Source organism: Mobula birostris, chromosome 2 (genome assembly GCF_030028105.1).
Source record: "Mobula birostris isolate sMobBir1 chromosome 2, sMobBir1.hap1, whole genome shotgun sequence".
NCBI classification, from domain to species: domain Eukaryota; kingdom Metazoa; phylum Chordata; class Chondrichthyes; order Myliobatiformes; family Myliobatidae; genus Mobula; species Mobula birostris.
In genome coordinates this window covers 70224808-70243129 of record NC_092371.1, presented here as the reverse complement: position 1 = coordinate 70243129, position 18322 = coordinate 70224808, and the positions used below count along the sequence as shown (strand labels likewise).

Sequence of the window (18322 nt, the reverse complement as noted above, 5' to 3'; positions counted from 1 at the left end):
ATTCCGGATCTTCACCATTCATATATGTAAATGGGGGAAAAATATAAAATTTAACATGTGCACAGTGCAATTAGCTGCAAGTAGTAGTCTAGTTTGCACACTTAGAATTCTGACTTGAGTGGGACAGTGCTGTTAGGAGTACAATGTTGCAGTTTCATCAATAATTCTGCCCACTGCACTGACATTGCTACTTAGTCATGAATACCATCCTCCCACATTTTTGTTCATCTTTCATGAAATTCCATATTTGTATATCTGTAGTTTTGTTTTCCTTCCCCAGCCCTGATACACTGCAGATCTAAATGACATGTGGCTTCCGATATGATTCACTCTCAACACTATCCATTCTTTATGATATGTCTCACCCAGTTGTGTGTATTCATCAATAGATGGTACCATTCTGCTCTCTCTCCAGCCAATGGCATAAACTCACCTACCAAGACCTATCTTTACAGATCTGAATTGTTACACATGGAGTCCCTCAAGAATTTAGCCTTGGCTGCTTTCTTTTCTTACCTGAATACCGTCTTTGGTGGCATTGGGTTCTGTGACGTTTACCCCACTGTGCTGAACGTAGGCTGTGGCCTGCTCCAGCAGCTCTGGGCTTCATGTCTGAGGACTCACAGTTCATTTTAAATGCCATTTACTTACTTTTATTATTTGCACAATTTTTTCTCTCTCTCTGCACAATGGGTGTTTGTCAGTCTTTTTTTATGGGTTCTTCTGGGTTTCTTGTTTTGTGGCTGCATGGAAGGAGATGAATCTCAAGGCTGTATAATGTATATATTCTTTGATAATAAATTTCTTTGAACATTATCTGGAAAGAAATTGGGCCCATAAATCTCTCATTTCCTGCAATGTATCTGATTTATTGTGCTCTTTTTTTGAAAAAGAATATACCCATCCCTAAAGAAGTGGGATATTATGAAAATGAAGGCCACTGTTGTCAGTGATTCCAACTCACACTTCTTACTGTTTAAATAATTTGACCCCAAAATAAACTTCTTGTGTCTTCTCAGAAATGAAAATGAACTTTTTCCACCTCTACAGCATATCTGTCTCTGGCCATCTACTGCTGGCACCTTAGTCATATCTGTACTGCCTCCATTCTTGACTATTTCAATGCTTTCCGGACTGGTTTCCTAAGTTTGCTTAAGACTGCTGCCTACAGCTAAACTTCAATTTACTGAACGTTATCGTGTTTGTGATCGCACTTGTGCTTGACACAGCAATGCTTTAATTCTCAAAATCCTTGATTTGCAAATCCTCAATTTTGTACCTCATTTAACCTTGCAGTTTCTGCTAGACCCAAAGTCCTGTTGGTTCTGTGCTGTTGCAGTTCTGGATCTTTGGCATCCCTGATTTTTATTTGGTCAACTAATGGAATCATGATTTCCAGGATCTGGGTGCAGTTTTCTTGAATTTCCTTTCTATTTTCTCTCATCTGCCATATTAAACCTAATGTGCGCATTAGTGAAAAAAATCTTCCAGTGGCTATGCTTTTTGGCCTCCTGTGATGATAAAGCCGTCAGGGACATTCATTCAATGTTAAAATTGCATTTTTCATTAAAAAAAAGTAACTTTTGAACCCTTTATATCATTTTGTAATGGTACTGACCCACCCTTCCCAGTTTAAATTCATGAATAGCATCTTTGTGATTAGCATTGTGTGACTTGCTGTACCACTTGTGATAGCCTGATGCCTCTGTCTTTCAGTCCTCATTTGCCTCCACATCCTTGCCATTCTATTCAATGTTAAGCTGAACTCTTCCTTATGAAGACCCATGCTTCCCACGTCTGGGATTTTGCCATTGTGTTTCTACTCATGCGCTCACTCCATTTAGGATTTTATTTTGTTTCCCCCCCCCCTTCCCAAAATGCTGTCATTGTTTGTAGCCTGTAGAGATTTTAATATTCATTCACAGGATCTTAATACCACAATTGGGGCCCTTAATAAGGTGTTTGTGAGTCCTTTGCCTGAACTGTTGAAATACTTGTGAGGGTGCTCACCTGGTACCATTTGGTTGGACATTTTGTTATTTTTTTTCTTTTTGTTTCACCCAGCAACAAAGTGCTGCTTGCATGGATCTGCTGCCCTTGCCCTTCTAAGTGGTAGAAATCACAGGCTTGGGAGGTCTGTTGTGAATTGCTGCACTGATCATGTAGTTGGTATACACAATACTCACCGTGTGCAATAATTGAGTAGAATGAATTTGCAAGATGGTCTGTGAGGTACCAATCATGTTTGTACCCATGTACAATTGGCATTGATAAATTTTTTCACTGTTGTTGGAGGACAAATCATCCAGGAAAGGGAAGAGAATCAAATTCAGGTTTAATATCACTGGCACATGTTGTGAAATATGTCTATGCCATGGCTCTTTTGTATCTTTTAGATTATTGAAAAGTTTGACAAGCCAGGAGGTAAGTGTGCTGTCCTGGTGTGGAGTGGAATGGGTCATGGGGAAGATGTACCCGTATGGAGTATTGTGTGCAGTTTTGGGCCCCATATCTAAGGATGTGGTTGCATTGGAGAGGGCCCACAGGAGGAGGTTCATGACAATCATGCTGGGAATGAAAGGTTTAATGTATGAAAAGTGTTTGATGGCTCTAGGCCTGTACTCACTGGAGCTGAGAAGAATGAGTGGGGATCTCATTGAAACCTATTGAATATTGAAAGGCCTAGAGAGAGTGCACATGGAGAGTGTGTTTCTATGGTGGGAGAGAGGAAGACCAGCGGGCACAGCCTCAAAATACAAGAACTTCCCCTTAGAGCAGAGATGTGGAGGAATTTCTTTAACTTGATGGTGGTGAATCTGTGGAATTCATTGACACAGACATAGTGGAGGCAAAGTCATAGGGTATATTGAAAGTGGAGATTGAAAGTTACTTGATTAGTACAGGTATCAAGGATTACAGGGAGAATGGGGTTATGAGGGGAAAATAAATCAGCGATGATCGAATGGCAAAGCAGATTTGATGGGAATGAATGGCCCAATTCTGCTCTTGTGTCTTGTGGTCAATGCAATTCCTTTCCCATGCATCCCTTACTCAAATTTACTGACAGTTTGTGTCATGGTAAATTCATCTTTGAGATCATCATCCTCACTGCTTCTGTCTTCAAGTACTCTAACTCCTTCCTGGGAATATTCGCCCATTCTGCACTTCACTTGCTGGGGTTTTAACTTCATCATTCAGTCTTGCAACCCCATGATATGTCAGCACTACTCAGATTCAAGCATTTTGACCTTTCTGGAACTTGAGCATTACAACATTGGCAATTGTCTACACCTGAATTTCCCTTCTTGTGATGGGAAAATCTGCAGATGCTGGAAATCCAAGCAACATGCACAAAACACTGGGGGAATGCAGTAGGCCAGGCAGCACCTATGGAGAAGAGTAAACAGTCGACGTTTTGGGCAGGGGTCCAGCCGGAAACATCAACTGCTAACTCTTTTCCATAGATGTTGCTTTTCCTTACTTGACTCTGATTTTTTTTTGGTGGGCTCCTTTATACCTATCTCCATCACCAAGCTTTTGATCTTCTGCTGTTGTAAGTGTGCATGTGGCTCGGGGTTAAATTTCATTTTGTAACATTGCTGTTCATGTTGAATTATGATAACGGTGATTTCCCCCTATATAGCCTGAGTTTAAATTTAGTCTGTCTGTTTTTCCCTCCCAAAGGTAAATTGTGTTGTTATCTTTGTCCACAATATAACAAACTACTTTAAGTATTTGTGATTTTAGTTGCACTGATATAACTTTGTTTTCAATGGTCTGTTTCTTCTTATGTCTAGCAAAAAAATCTGCTGGTGTTTTAATTTTTATTTTTGATTTGTAAATTTTTTAAGTGCTAGTCTTGTAACATTTATATCCACTTCAACAATGTGTGCAGTATTTGCTGTATTTCCCAAATAGCAGTGGAACTTTCCTGGGCTATGATAATGCTGCATACATATTATATTTATGATCGCGATTTGACAGCCAGCTTGCCTGCTGACAAACATATACTGCTGACATTGTGTAAATGGCTAAAAAAACGAATTGGTGTTTGCATTAGCTAGATCAGTAAGTATGTACGTAGATCTTGTGTTTTTTTGTGTCATAGAGTGTCGGAGGAAAGGAGGACATGAGCTGTTAAACATTATTAAGTCTCTGTTCGTCACAGAGACACTCAGGGACAAGACAATGAGTGTGGGCTAAACAGCTCTCCCTGGCAATGTGCATTCATTGTAACATGAGCCATATTCAAGTGGGACCTGTGCAGGCAGACAGCAGCAGAAGGTGGGGGAAGGGTTGTGGAATGCGATCTGTGAGGAAACAATAAAGTGAGCATCCAAAAAGCACTACATTGTTGAGTTATAATGCTATTGTACAAGATGGCTACCCCTTTTCCACAACAGGAATTTGGTAAAGTACCAACTTGGAAAGGAGACAATTCTGCAGTAGTTCTCCCTTTAAAATTTTCTTTTTTTTTGCTATTTTACTTAACCCATCTATCAAATGAGTAAGCTTTAGAAAGTGTTAGTTGGAAAAAGTGTGGATATTGGTTTGATTATTAGGATGAGAAGTTTCAAATACAATGTACAGATTTAAAGATGCTTTCTGATATTCAGCCTGATACTCTAAATATAAACATTTTGTCAAATTAAATTTAAATATAGCAGTAACATTATACTTAATTTTTGCATGGTATTCTCTGTGCTCTCAAATGTAATTAATTGCAGAAGGGTGCACTTCAGAGTGGTGATCTCAACTGCTGTACTTGAAGAACTGTATTTATTGACAGGACCTACCTAGATATTCTTTTGTCAGTATTTGCAGCAGGGTATTAACATGGCTGCACTGAAAGGGCCTTCATGGAAGAACAACACCATCATAATTGTGAGGGACCATATCATTGCTGTGCCATGAATGACTGAAAACAGTTCAATTTTTTTGGGGGGCAAGCTTAAATTTCCCTCCTACTCCTCCCAAAGTGTCTGTGTACCTGTCTGCCAGTCATCTGTACAGATACTTTCCTGTTTCTTATAATCTAGGCTGCAATGCAGAAAGATGCTGTCTGTAACAAGGTAGTAGCAGCTGTACAGCTTTTCACTGCAAGCCAATCGTATCTCGCCATGCAGCATTTAGCCAATAGCAGCACAGAATATGTTAAAGATTGACAATCACAGTAGCTGGACTCAAAAAGGCCTTCTGGAAATTTCCTCCATCTTTGTTCCACCAACAACAAGGTAATTTCAGCCAAGCTGAAGAACTTTATATATTTTTAACAGTTAAAAGGTGTGATTCTCTGTCATTTATGTAACATACACTACACGGCTAAAAAGGAGCAATTTCTTCTGTTTTGTTAACAGTTTATATTTGGTGTTGATGGGATATGCTGTACAAGCTGTGAGACAAGAACAGACAGCCCAGTGCATTGACTCCTTATGCCCAGAACCCTCTTGGGACGTGCATTCAGCTCTGTTCTACATAATTTTGATGTTATAAATTCTGTAGCAAAGACACAAAGCAAAATTGTTTAAAATTGATTAAAATAATGATGTAATTCAGTGTCTAAGAAAAGCAGATGTCATGACCAAGGTAAAAAACTGGCTCAAACCAGTCTGATCAAGCCTCCCATTGCTATATCTGCAGTGGAGCTGCTTTCTCTGTAAATATTTCAATCCCACAATCGTCTTTTAAATCATGTTTTAAGACTTTGGGTTAGATTTGCTGAGCTGCATAGAACAAAATGCATTTTACATGCCTTCAGTTTACAGCACAAGGCATTTTCCTTAAGATTCTAGCTGGCATTTAATACCAGTGAGATGTTCAGTTGACTTTGTTTTTGTTCCATGTGAAATATTTCCTGAATTATGTGTTGGTTGCATGCAGTTTAGTGGTTGTTTTGCTTTGTACTAAGACATAGTTAATATCTTTTGATTACCAGACTTCATTCTGTCTTAAATGGTTCTGTGGTACAGGTTTGCAGGCTTGACAATTGCCGGAGTGATAATGGAGACTGCCACCATTTTAGGCACAGATAGGAGTAGTCTACTGTGCCAGGTTCCATTTTTAGACTCTGCATAGTGTAAACACTGTGCACTCAGGACAAGTAAATGGTTACTGGTGCATGCAGAGCAGCTGAGTTACTCGCTGCAAACAGGATTTCTGCTTTGTATTAAAAATCTCAATAAATCCAGGGGGAAAATTATTTCCATGGCAATTCTCTTATATAAAATCTAAATAGTCATGGATATTCAGTCTCTGTAAAACCAAGAGGCAGTTAGCTGATGAACTGGGGATTTTTTTTAAAAAATGGTTATGTATTATAGGCAGGGCTAGGTATGCACAATGTGCATCATATATTCTTTCACGGTGAATCACTTAATAATGAAACCACAAATGCCATTGTCTATTTGAGGTTGTGTGGGCACAGTGAATATTACAGTTATGATTTTTTTAAAGCACTAAACTGGGTTCCCTACTACAAAATTATGTTACCATTTACTCATCTGTTGATTGTATGCCAGGGTAATTAACAATTTGCTTTCATCACTTGTGTAACATGCTCAGATATCACTGAATAAGGCAGTAATTCTGTGGCCAATAAGTCATTGCAGGTTTTCTGTTTCATTGAAAATCAAAATAACATGTGATCTATTGTAAGTAAAATAGCAAGATCAGATATGAGGTTCAGTTGGTTTTCTTAATTCACCTGCTCTACCAACCATTTTTAGTGGGGGCACAGAATGTACAGTTGAGACGTAAGGTGAATTGAATATTGACATCTATATCTGGTTATCACCAGATTTCTCTCACCCACTCAAACTTGAAAACCGCGGTTTGTTTTCTCCTGTACCTGGCTATGTTCAGAGGTCTAATTAATAATAAATTACCTTTTGACGCCTCTTCTGCATTCTTACTTTGAGTTGATATTTTTTAAACTTTGAAGTCTGTAAACTGTCCCATTACATCATTTTGTAGAGAAATTTCTGGTGAATTTTTTAAATACAGCACACTGGATATTCTGTAACTCTCAGGATGACTGGAAAACGTGAAAGTACCAGACGTGTTTTTTCCAGTTTTGTCAGAGGGCTAGTTAATTATCCTTGTCATGACTTTGATAATACATATGGTATAAGAAATAAAGTTGAAATTTCAAAGTAAATTTATTTATTATCAAAACACATACATGTCACCATATACAATCCTGAGATTCATTTTATTGCAGGCATACAAAGTAAATCCAAGAAACAATAGAACCATGAAGGACCATACCCAACAGGATAGACAAACAACTAATGTGCAAAAGACAACAAACTGTATAAATACTAAAGAAAAAAAGCAATAAATATTGAACATGAGATGAAGAGCCTTGAAAGTTAGTCCATAGGTGGTGGGAGCAGTTCAGTGATGGAGCAAGTCAAGTTGAGTGTCGTTATCCCCTCTGGTTCAAGAGCTAGAGGAGTAATAACTGTTCCTGAACCTGGTGGTGTGAATTCTGAGGCTCCTGTACCTCCTTCCTGATGGCTGAGGGGTAATCACTGTTCCTGAACCTGGTGGTGTGAGTTCTGAGGCTTCCGCACCACCTTCCTGATGGCTGCAGCAAGAAGAGAGGATGGTCTGGATGGTGGGGGTCCTTGATGATAATAATGCTGCTTTCCTGCTACAACAGTCTGTGTAGATGTTCTCAATGGTGGGAAGAGCTTTACCTATGATGGCTTGGACTGTATCCACTACTTGTAGGATTTTATGTTCAAGGGCGTTGGTGATTCCATGCCAAGCCATGATGCAACCAATCAATTTACTCTCCACCACACATCTGTAGAAGTTTGATGTCATGCCAAATCTTCAACTTCTCATGATGTAGAGGCATTGCCGTGCTTTCTTCACCTTGGCATTTATGTGCTGGACCCAGGACAGACCCTCTGAAATGATAACATATTGCAAGTAAAGCATTGTGTTTGAGTAAAAATGATTTGAAAAAGAACAAATAAACAGTTTTTCAAACCTACTGCTCAAGGACCTTGTAGCCAATTTTATAACCCGTTCCTTAGTCATTGTCTTTCTTTCTTTGTCCACTTCCTGTCTTCTGTGATTCATCTTTTCTTCTAAAAGTTCTGTCCTTGCTCAACATTTAAGGAGAATATAGTCATTGAAAATATTGAACCAAATTGTGAGCAAGTAGATAGAGGAGTTGCGATGTCCCAGGTTGCAGCAGGGTTCTGTTTCTGTGAACTACTTGAAAGTCGGAAGTGCATTTGCAGAACAGGTTCCCAGGTAGCAGATGATGGCTGCAGCCATACAGCAGCCAATAATTTCTTCTTTGGAGTTGTAAAACTGTACACTACAGCACAGGACCAGTCCCTTGCTCCATCCAGTCTGTGCTGAACTATTTAACCTGCCTAGTCCCATTGACCTCCACTCAGACTATAGTCCTCCATACCCCTCTCCAAATTTCTCTTAAATGTAGAAATTGATCCCACATCCACCACTTCTGCCTACAGCATGTTCCACACTCTCACCACCCTCAGAGTGAACAAGTTCCCCTTGAATATTTCATCTTTCACCCTTTTGATCTCTAGTTCTAAACTCACCCCTTTTTATACTTATTCTTCTATGTTCTAGGGAATAAAGTCCTAACCTGTTTAACCTTTCCCTATAACTCAGGTCCTCAAGACCTAGTAACATCCTTGTAAATTTTCTCTGCACTCTTTCAGTCTTATTGACATCTTGCCTGGTAGGTGACCAAAACTGCACAGAATACTCCAATTGGGCTTCACCAAAATGTTACGCAATTTCAATATAACATTCCAATTCCTCTACACAATATTTTGATTTATGAAGGCCAGTATGTCAGTTGATTTCTTTATGACTCCATCTACCCATGATTCATCTTTTAAGGAATTATGGATCTGTATTCCCAGATCCTTCTGCGGTGCCCTACCGCTCACCGGGTAAGACCTACCCTGGTTGGTCCTCTCAAAGTGCATTAAATTCCATCTCTCATTTTTCATCCCATTTTTGCAGCTGGTCCAGATCCTGCTGCAGGCTTTGATAGTCCTCCTCACTGTCCACTATACCCGCAATCTTAGTGTCATCTGCAAATTTGCTGATTCAGTTTACCACATTATCATCCAGATCATTGATATAGATGACAAATGGGATAAACTTGTATGTTATGGCATTAAGCAGTTGATAATTTTTTTAACTAAGACTTATGAAATGCTAATCAATATATTAAATATTGCTTATTAGTGTCAGTAGCTGCACTGCTCAGCAACTCACCAATTTAGCCCTAGCTAAGTTTACAATGACCAATTAAGCTACTAACCAGTACTTTTTTGGACTGTGGGAGAAAATTGGAGCACTGGCAGGAAACCCACGTGGTCACGGGGAGAATGTACAAACTCCTTACAGATGGCGCCTGAACTCTACCCCAAGTTGTAATAACATCGTGCTAACAGCTATGCTAGCATGGAGCTCTTAAAACTAAATTCTTACAAAAATTAAGAAAATAGCTGACACCATCCAAGTCAGGCTGCACTTTGGAGTATTGTCAACGGTTTTGGGCCCCTTAACTCGGAAAGGATGTATTGTAATTGGAGAGAGTCCAGGGGAGGTTCACGAGGATGATTCCGGGAATGAAGGGGTTAACGTGGGGAGCGTTTGGCAGCTATGGATCTGTTCTCACTGGAATTTAGAAAAATGCATGGGGATCTCACTTAACCCTACCAAATGTTGAAAGGACTAGATAAGGTGGATGTGGAGAGGACGTTTCCTCTGATAGGGGTATTCGGAACTAGAGGGCACAGCCTCAAAATTGTGGGGCGACCTTTTAGAACAGAAGTAAGGTGGAATTTTAATTTTAGCCAAGGAGTGGTGAGGGTATAAGCGGAAGTTGATAGATTCATGCATGATTGGTCGGGGCATCAAAGGATAGGATAAGAGTCAGGTGCATGGGGTTGAATGGGATCCAGGTTGAGCCATGATGAAATTGTGGAACAGACTCGATGGGCTGAATGGTCTAATTCTGCTCCTATGTCTTATGGTCTGTCTGGGGAATTTAATCTTCGTACCTGTTCCTTTAGTTTTCAACAATAACAATAAACTAAATTTGTGTGTGTGTTTTCAAGGTGGGAAGGGCCTTGGACCACTTTACTAAGAGCAGTTTATCAAACAGCACACTGCTCTTAGAAGGGATACAAAGGTAGGTCAACACATAGTGAAAAGAAGTAAGATTTAAAGGGTATTTAGCAAGTGGGTTTATAAAACCATGAGTGATTCTCAGTCTTTGGATCTTGACAGATGAAATACAGGTAGCATTGCATTTGGATTGGCAGAGTGGAAGAAATCAGAATGCTAGAAGATCAAAATTGGAGGAATACAGACAACCTTGTACAGCCTGTAGAAACTCTTGCAGTTTAGTCTGGGAGGGAAATTTTAAAAACAGGATAATTAACACTACTATAAATTCCAAAGCTATGTCTTGTTAGCCTGAGAGATTGGACAAATGAAAAGTGAAACTGTTTTGAAAATAAGGAAACGACAGTTTCTTTTTGGACTAGGTTATGTGGTGCTTCAGGTTAAGGATTTGGGGGAAGCATGACATTTTGTGTGGCATTTGAGAAAAATGTATGTTTTTGCCAAATACTGTTTCTATATTGCTGTGCTTAAATAAATTACAGTTTTTTGTAATATTTGTTAAAAGCTATTGGTCTCCCTTTTTCATTTGTATAGTTTGGCAGAGGACCTGCCTAAACAGGAGGAGGAAGAGGAGGAAGAAGAGGAAGAAGAGGTTGAGGAGGAGGGGATGGAGATCTCAACCAGATCTAGGGGTAGGTGAAAGTTTTGCATTCTTTCTCTCTGGAAGCGTCATGAACTGAAACATCAACTATCCATTTCGCTCTGCAGATCCTGTCTGACATATTGACTTTCTCCAGCAGTTTGCATTTGGTTCCAAATTGTGGCATCTGCAAGAGTGTTCCATTTGTCCCATCTAGAGTGGCTTGTACGTTAACTGAAACTCACCCTATTGAAGTCCCAGCTCTCCTGAAAATCGTTTATCATGAGCTGTTTACATGCTGTATTATATTGCTTTATGGTTATTCTACAATTTCATCCTTATGTTCAATGACTTCAGACCTTGCCATTCCTAACTATGTGACATTGTGAGATCGATCTCTGACATTCTCTTGTCCTTTCAGTGACCCAATTTTTATTCCCTTGCAAGAGCTAGCAATTGCTTCACCTGCTGAAGTCCATGTTCTGCAATTTCATCCTTTCCTCTTTTTAACCATACTCTTAAATAAAAGAGTATCACTTTGATTAAGCTTTTAGTCACTAGACCTTATGCAGTGGTGTCAAATTGAACTTAATACGCTTGTAAATTTGTGTTTTAAGATCATTTTGATACATTGAAAGGCCTGTAAAATGAGTGGTGCTGTTGTTAATTTGAGTTGAAACTTGGAAAACAGATTTTATTTAGGCTTGGTTAGAGCCATATGTAGAGTTTCTTGCCTGGATGTATCTTTTCATCCATTTGCTACATTGGCTTTTTCTGTAATTGCAATGTAATTATTCCAAGCTGAGTCTAAACCTTACAAGGACAACTAGGGAGGGGCAGTATAGACTGGCACTCCAAATGATGACTACATTATGTATGTGAACAAATATTAAAAAAAATGCATTATAGGAATTCATTAGTTTAATAGAACTGTATAGACTAATGCTTTTAAAATGCTAATATGTAACATTATCTCTCTGGAAGTATCAATTTTAAATGAAATGTTTTAGGTTGCTTAGCAGCAAGATAGTATTGCAGGAAATCTTTGGCAGAAACACTCTGATCTTATAGAAGTAATAAGTAGAAATGTTTTATGCTGACTGTTCCACTAATGCATCTACTATATTTTCCATCTGTGCAACTCAAGGATATGAATCCACATTTAAGTTTATCTGAAATTCCCATCTTTACAGCTTTGAAATATTAATTAATTTGAAGAAGCCAGCATCAGACAATGTAGCAATGAATTTCCGATGAGCATGTTGTTTTCTCCAGTTCAATTCGACAGCTATTTTTGAAGGTTTCATGATTCTGTGTTGCTGTCGTGCTGAATAACAAAATCTGGAATGTGGGAAGTGGTCTGTATAATCTGTTAGCAATTTTAAAAAATGCAGAGAGTGAAAATAGTTTTTAAGAGTACATCTTCTCTGGTTTTAATGGCCTTTCTTAATAGTATATTTTATATGGTGATGTGAAAACTTTGGAGAACTAGAGATATTTTTATATTAGAAAATGCATTGAACCACATCTAGTACTATTTTATGCCACTTTTTCCCCCTTTAAACTGATAATGTAGCAATGATGTTTTTGTCCATTCAAGGCAGTTATCCCTCAAATTTGCAATCTCTAGCAGCTTTTTTTCTGGCTCAGTTTCAGAATGTTTCACAGTTGAATGTTGGATATACCAACTGTATGAAACAATGCCAAGCTCTGAACAGTAAGTTTTGGCTTTAGAAATGCAGATCTTGCAGATATTAACTTGCCATTACTGATCCTAGAACAATGGAACAGTTAGGGGTAGAATTTAGTGATACTCAAGTTTGACCATAGAAAATATTGATCAATTGGTAAGGTTTAAGTTCCCAGATGCTCTGAAAAGTTTAATAATCTATTTCCTATTCAGTGACTATTGTCTCTATTCTTAGTAACACACAAAATGCTGAAGGAACTCAGCAGGCCAGGCAGTATCTATGGCGATGAAGAAACAATTGACACTTTGGGCTGAGGAACTTCATCCGGGTGTTTAAAAGAGTCCTGATGAAATGTCTCAGTCTGAAAGTCAATTGTTTATCATCTGCAACTCACACAAAATGTTGGAGGAACTCAGCAGGTCAGGCAGCACCTATGGAAAAACAGTAAATAGGCAACTTTTCAGGCTAAGACCCTTAAGGACACTGTTCATGTGTTTGTGCTTATTCCTCTCCATAGATACCACCTGATCTGCTGAGTTCCTCCAGCATTTTGTGTGTGTTACTCTGGATTTCCAGCATCTCATTCTCTTGTATCTCAATTGTCATTGTATTTTGTACTGAATAGCTAGGAACTTAAAGGTTGCTGGAAATATTCAGATAAATCTGTAGAAGTATATGTGTCATTTTTTAAAAAATTAGGAGTAAAATTGCATTTCTCCTTTTAAGGGAAGACCTATTAATAGAGTTGGCAGTTTGTCAGATATTTGGCAAAAGAGTAAAAATTCCTGCCTTATGGTTTAAGATAAAATGACTGCTTCTACTATGGAAGACTGGATCTGCTCTTGGCAAAATCATTCAAGGTTTGTTGGTCAACAAAATAAGTCTTTGCATTTACTTGTTTACCATAAGTATTCAACAGAAATTGGATAATTGTGATAACTGTGTTTTTGATTAGTAACTGTTTGAAAGGGGAAAACAAGAAACACAAATTTCAGTGATCACCTGTTCCCTCAAGCATGAATGCAACTACTGTTTTTGGAATCTGACATAGTTTGGGGTGGAAATTCTTTGGAAGAAAAAATATTCTTTTGTAAAATATTTTACCATTGTGAATGTTTTCCAGTCCCTGTTGAATTTAACAAACTGAAAAGAAAGCAAGCAAGCTGCACAATGTTTCCGTTCTATGTTTCCTCTAAATAAATCAAGGGCATTTTCAAGATTGGCAGTTAGGTAGAGAGGTAAGTTATTTCATAATGATGATATTGAAGTGAATCTTGTCACATTGAAGATTTGTGGGCTAGGCAGACTGCAATGGTTAGAATGACCATACGAGGCCTAGTTTTTGAGGTCCCATCAGTGGTGTGTTCTGTGTTTGAGGCCTGGAGTTCAGGTTATCATACAGGGTCCTTATTCATCATAAGTTTTTAAACTTATTGAGATTCAATGTGGATTAGCCCCTTTCAGAATCAGAATGAGGTTTATTATTACCAGCATGTGACGCGAAATTTGTTTCTAAGCTGCGCTGCCCAGCAATCTCCTGATTTAATCCAGGCCTAATCATGGGACACTATATAATGACCAATTAGCCAACCAGCCGGTACTACTTTGGATTGTGGAAGGAAACTGGAGCACTTGGAGGAAACCAATATGGTCACAGGGAGAACCTACAGGTAGCGGCAGGAATTGAGCCTGGATCGCCTTTACTGTAAGTGCTGCGTTTACCGCCATGACACCATGCCACCCACTCTGAGTCCTGGGTCAATACCGAAGATCAAAGGTCAATCAGAAGTTGAGGCCCAATCGTCTGCCAATTTCTGCAAGTCCACTGGGGGGAAAGTTGCAGGCCAGTGTCTGAATGAGTCCACTGGTGTTACAGGACAGGGTATGTAGTTGGGTGTCTGTATTGGGAAGGAGTGGAGTGCCTTTTTTGTTGCTTGGTATGTTCTGTTTTGTTGTATTTTGTGTTATTGCAGGCAAGCTATATTGCTGTTGGGATGGGTGGCAAACCATGCGGGTGCCCGTAGCATATTCTTGGGTGTGCTGATTGTTAATGCAAGTTGCACATATCACTGTATATTTTGGTGTATATATGCTAAATAAATATAAATCTGAATTTTGGGTACCTGAAGGAGTGACATGAAGGCATTCATAGATAATCTGGTCAGGTATCTGAACTTAAGCACTATGAGTGCTGCCAACATTGGTGGAAAGGTCTCAAGAGTAGATTGTGCTCTTAAGTCTGCCCGTTCTGAGTATTGCAGAACCAATCTGACAGCTGCAGTCTGTAGGGAGAAGCCAGTACTCAGAAGCTGAAGTACCTTAACCACATTTTTGTGCTGCATTTTCAAAATTCAAAGCTCAAAGTAAATTTATTGTCAAAGTGTGTATATATATGTCACCATGTACATTCATTTTCTTGTGGGCATACTCAGTAAATCCAAGATACATAATAAAATCAATGAAAGACCATATCTAACAGGACAGACAAACAACTAATGTGCAAAAAACAACAAACTGTGCAAATACAAAGCAAAAAAAAACCAATAAATATCGGGCATGAGATGAAGAGGCCTTGAAACTGAATCTAGGAGTTATGGGAACAGTTTTGTGGTGGGTCGAGTAAAGTTATCCCCATTGGTTCAAGAGCCTGATGCTTGAGGGATGATCACTGTTCCTGAACCTGGTGTGGTGTGGGTTCTGAGGCTCCTGTGTCACCTTCCTGATGGCAGCAGTGAGACGGGAGCATGACCTGGGTGGTGGAGATCTCCGATGGATCCTGTTTTCCTGCAACAGCGCTCCGTGTAGATGTGTTCAATGGTGGGGTGGTGGCCCAGGCCATATACACTACTTCTTGAAGGATTTTCCGTTCAAGTGTGTTGATTTTTCCATACCAGGCTGTGATGCAATCAGTCAATATACTCTCCACCACACATCTATAGAAGTTTGTCCAAATTTTAGATGTCATGCCAAATCTTCACAAACTCCTAAGGAAGTGGAGGTGCTGCCGTGCTTTCTTTGGAATTGCACTTATGTGCTGGGTCCAGGACAGGTCCTCTGAAATGATAGCACTGAGGAATTTAAAGTTGCTGACCCTCGCCACCAATGATCCTTCGATGAGGATGGGCTCATAGGCCTCTGATTTCTTTCTCTTAAAGTCAATAATCAGCCCTTTGCTTCTGTTGTCATTGAGTAAGAGGTTGTTATGACACCACTCAGCTAGATTTAGAGTCTCCTTCCTATATATTGATTTGTCTCCACCTTTGATTTGGCCAACAACAGTGATGTTGTCAGCAAAGTTAAATACGGCATTGGAGCTGTGCTTAGCCACGGTCATGAGAGTAGGGGGTTAAGCACACAGCCTTGTGGTGCCGCTTTGCTGATGGAGATTGTGGAGCAAAAGTTGCCAATCTGAACTGACTGGGGTCTGCAAGTGAGGAAATTGAGGATCCAATTGCACAAGGAGGTATTGAGGCCAAGGTCTTGAAGCTTATTGATTAGTGTTGAGGGGATGATAGTACTGAATGCTGAGCTATAGTCAATGAAGAGAATTCTAATATATGCATCTGTGCTGTCCAGATGTTCCAGGGTTGAGTGAAGAGCCAATGAGATGGCATCTTTTGCTGACCTGTTGTGCTGATAAACAAACTGGAGTGGATCCAAGTTGCTTCTCAGGCAGGAGTTCAGATGTTTAATCACCAAACTCTCAAAACACTCCATCACAGTGGATGTAATTGCTACTGGACAGTAGTCATTAAGGCAGATTAATATTTTCTTAGGCAGCAGTATAACTGAAGCCTGCTTGAAGCAGGTAAGGACCTCAGACTGCCAAAGTGAGCGGTAAAAGATATCGGTGCGTACTCCAGCAAGTCGATCAGCATAGGTCTTTAGTACTTGGTTAACTTACCTTCTGGGCCAGATGCTTTCTGTAGGTTCATCTCTGTGACGGGTGCTCTCACGTTGGCTTCAGAGGTTGAAATCACAGGGTCGTCAGAGGCTGTAGGAGTTCATGAAATTTCCTTCATCTTTTGATGGTCAAAGCGAGCATAGAAGATGTTGAGCTCACCTGGGATCAAAGCCTTGTTGGCACCTATGTTGCTTGATTTCACTTTGTAAGAGGTAGGAGTAGGACAGGCAATGAACAGATTTCCTAAAATGCAGATTGGGCATGGAACAGATGGCATTCTTAATCATGGTATAGCAGTGGCCTTGTGTCTTGGTACCCCTGGTGCTGCGAGTTACGTGCTGATGATAATTGGGTACAGATTTCTTCAAACAAGCCTCTCAAAACGCTTCAACATTTGAAGTCCCTGACCATGATTTGAAATACATTGTGGTGAACTGTTTGGTGATGGCATTGTTCAGTATCTCAAGTGCCTGATCTATGTCAGCTTCTGATGGAATGTAAACGGCGGCCAGGATTACTGAGAAGAACTCTCTTGCTAAGTAGAATGGCAAAATAGAATTCTCCGTATGCAGAGCATTTTAGCCATGGGGGTGGTGTTGGTGACATTGTCAACTGCAGACCTTTTAAGCTTATTGGTCTAAGTGGGGGGAAAAGAAACACTGAGGTATTGGTTTGGGATATTGAATGAACTTATTGCTCTGTTGAGACAGAAGTAATTAGTCATTAAAAAGTTTATTAACTGATTAATGTGATGGGGAAAATTATGAAGATTTGATTATACTTTATAATGGCAATTGCTATTGAATTAGCACTTTTCAGCTTAGTTACTAACTGAATAAGAAATGTGTGCTTGGTTTGGTTGTCAGTAATAGGATTCCTTCCAAAAGAACATGAAGCATTCCACTGCTTATTCCACAATTAGTGGTAATCTGTGTGGGCCTAGATTTGTTTCACTTTTGTTACCTTTTGGGAATAGTGGGTCAATAAAATGACCATTCATTTGGGTTGTATTTTCACCCATAAGAACATAAGAAATAGGCACAAGAGTAGGCCATCTGTCCTGTTAAGCGTGCTGCACCATTTGATACGATCATGGCTGATCTGTCCATTTCCCCCTACCTGCCTTCCCCCACCCCCCCATAACCCTTAATTCCCCTACTATGCAAAAATCTATCCAACCTTGCCTTAAATATATTTACTGAGGTAGCCTCCACTGCTTCGTTGGTCAGAGAATTCCACACTCTGGGAAAAGCAGTTCCTCTTCATCTCCTTCCTAAATCTACTCCCCTGAATCTTGTGACTATGTCTCCTAGTTCTAGTCTCACCTACCAATGGAAACAACTTTACTGCACTGCCTCTAAAGTCAGTTTATCCTTCCTCAAGTAAGGAGACCAGAACTGCATGCAGTACTCCAGGTGCGACCTCATCAGTGCCCTGTACAGTTCCAGCATAGCCTTCCTGCTCTTAAATTCAATCCCCCTAGCAATGAAGGCCTTCTTGATAGCCTGCTGCACCTGCAAACCAACCTTTTGTGATTCGTGCACAGGCACTCTCAAGTTCCTCTGCACAGCAGCATGCTGCAATTTTTTTTTTACCATTTATATAATAATCTGCTCTTTCATTTTTCCTTCCAAGTGGATGACCTTGCATTTACCAACATTGTACTCCATCTGCCAGACCTTTGCCCACTCACTTAACCTATCTATATCTCTCTGCAGACACTCCATATCAAAATTCTACCCAAAATAGAAAACTGCTTTTTGCAGTTGCAAATATTTATTTGTAGTATATCCATAGATTCCTCAATGCAAGTACTTTTAAATGAATGAAAATGCTGAACATACATCTGTAAGATAGAGCTAATAGAGTTATTTAGCATTAAAATAACTTAACAGAAAATTGTCTGGTGGAAATGTACTAGACTAGCCTTGGAGCAAGAAACACTTGGGTGCA

At 39.6% G+C, this 18322-nt stretch overlaps 1 protein-coding gene across 9 annotated transcripts in view; it reads left to right on the top strand.

Moving 5' to 3' along the window:
- zmynd8 (zinc finger, MYND-type containing 8) overlaps positions 1-18322 on the top strand; it is a 102891-nt gene that overhangs the window by 3248 nt on the left and 81321 nt on the right. For 8 of the 9 annotated variants that reach the window (XM_072242670.1, XM_072242703.1, XM_072242660.1 and 5 more), the window contains exons 2-3: positions 5040-5234; positions 10729-10826. In XM_072242670.1, the coding sequence (XP_072098771.1) occupies positions 5152-5234; positions 10729-10826 (181 nt within the window). In that variant the 5' untranslated portion in view covers positions 5040-5151. The remainder of the gene's footprint in view (positions 1-5039; positions 5235-10728; positions 10827-18322) is intronic. The other variant, XM_072242678.1, reaches the window with a different exon arrangement.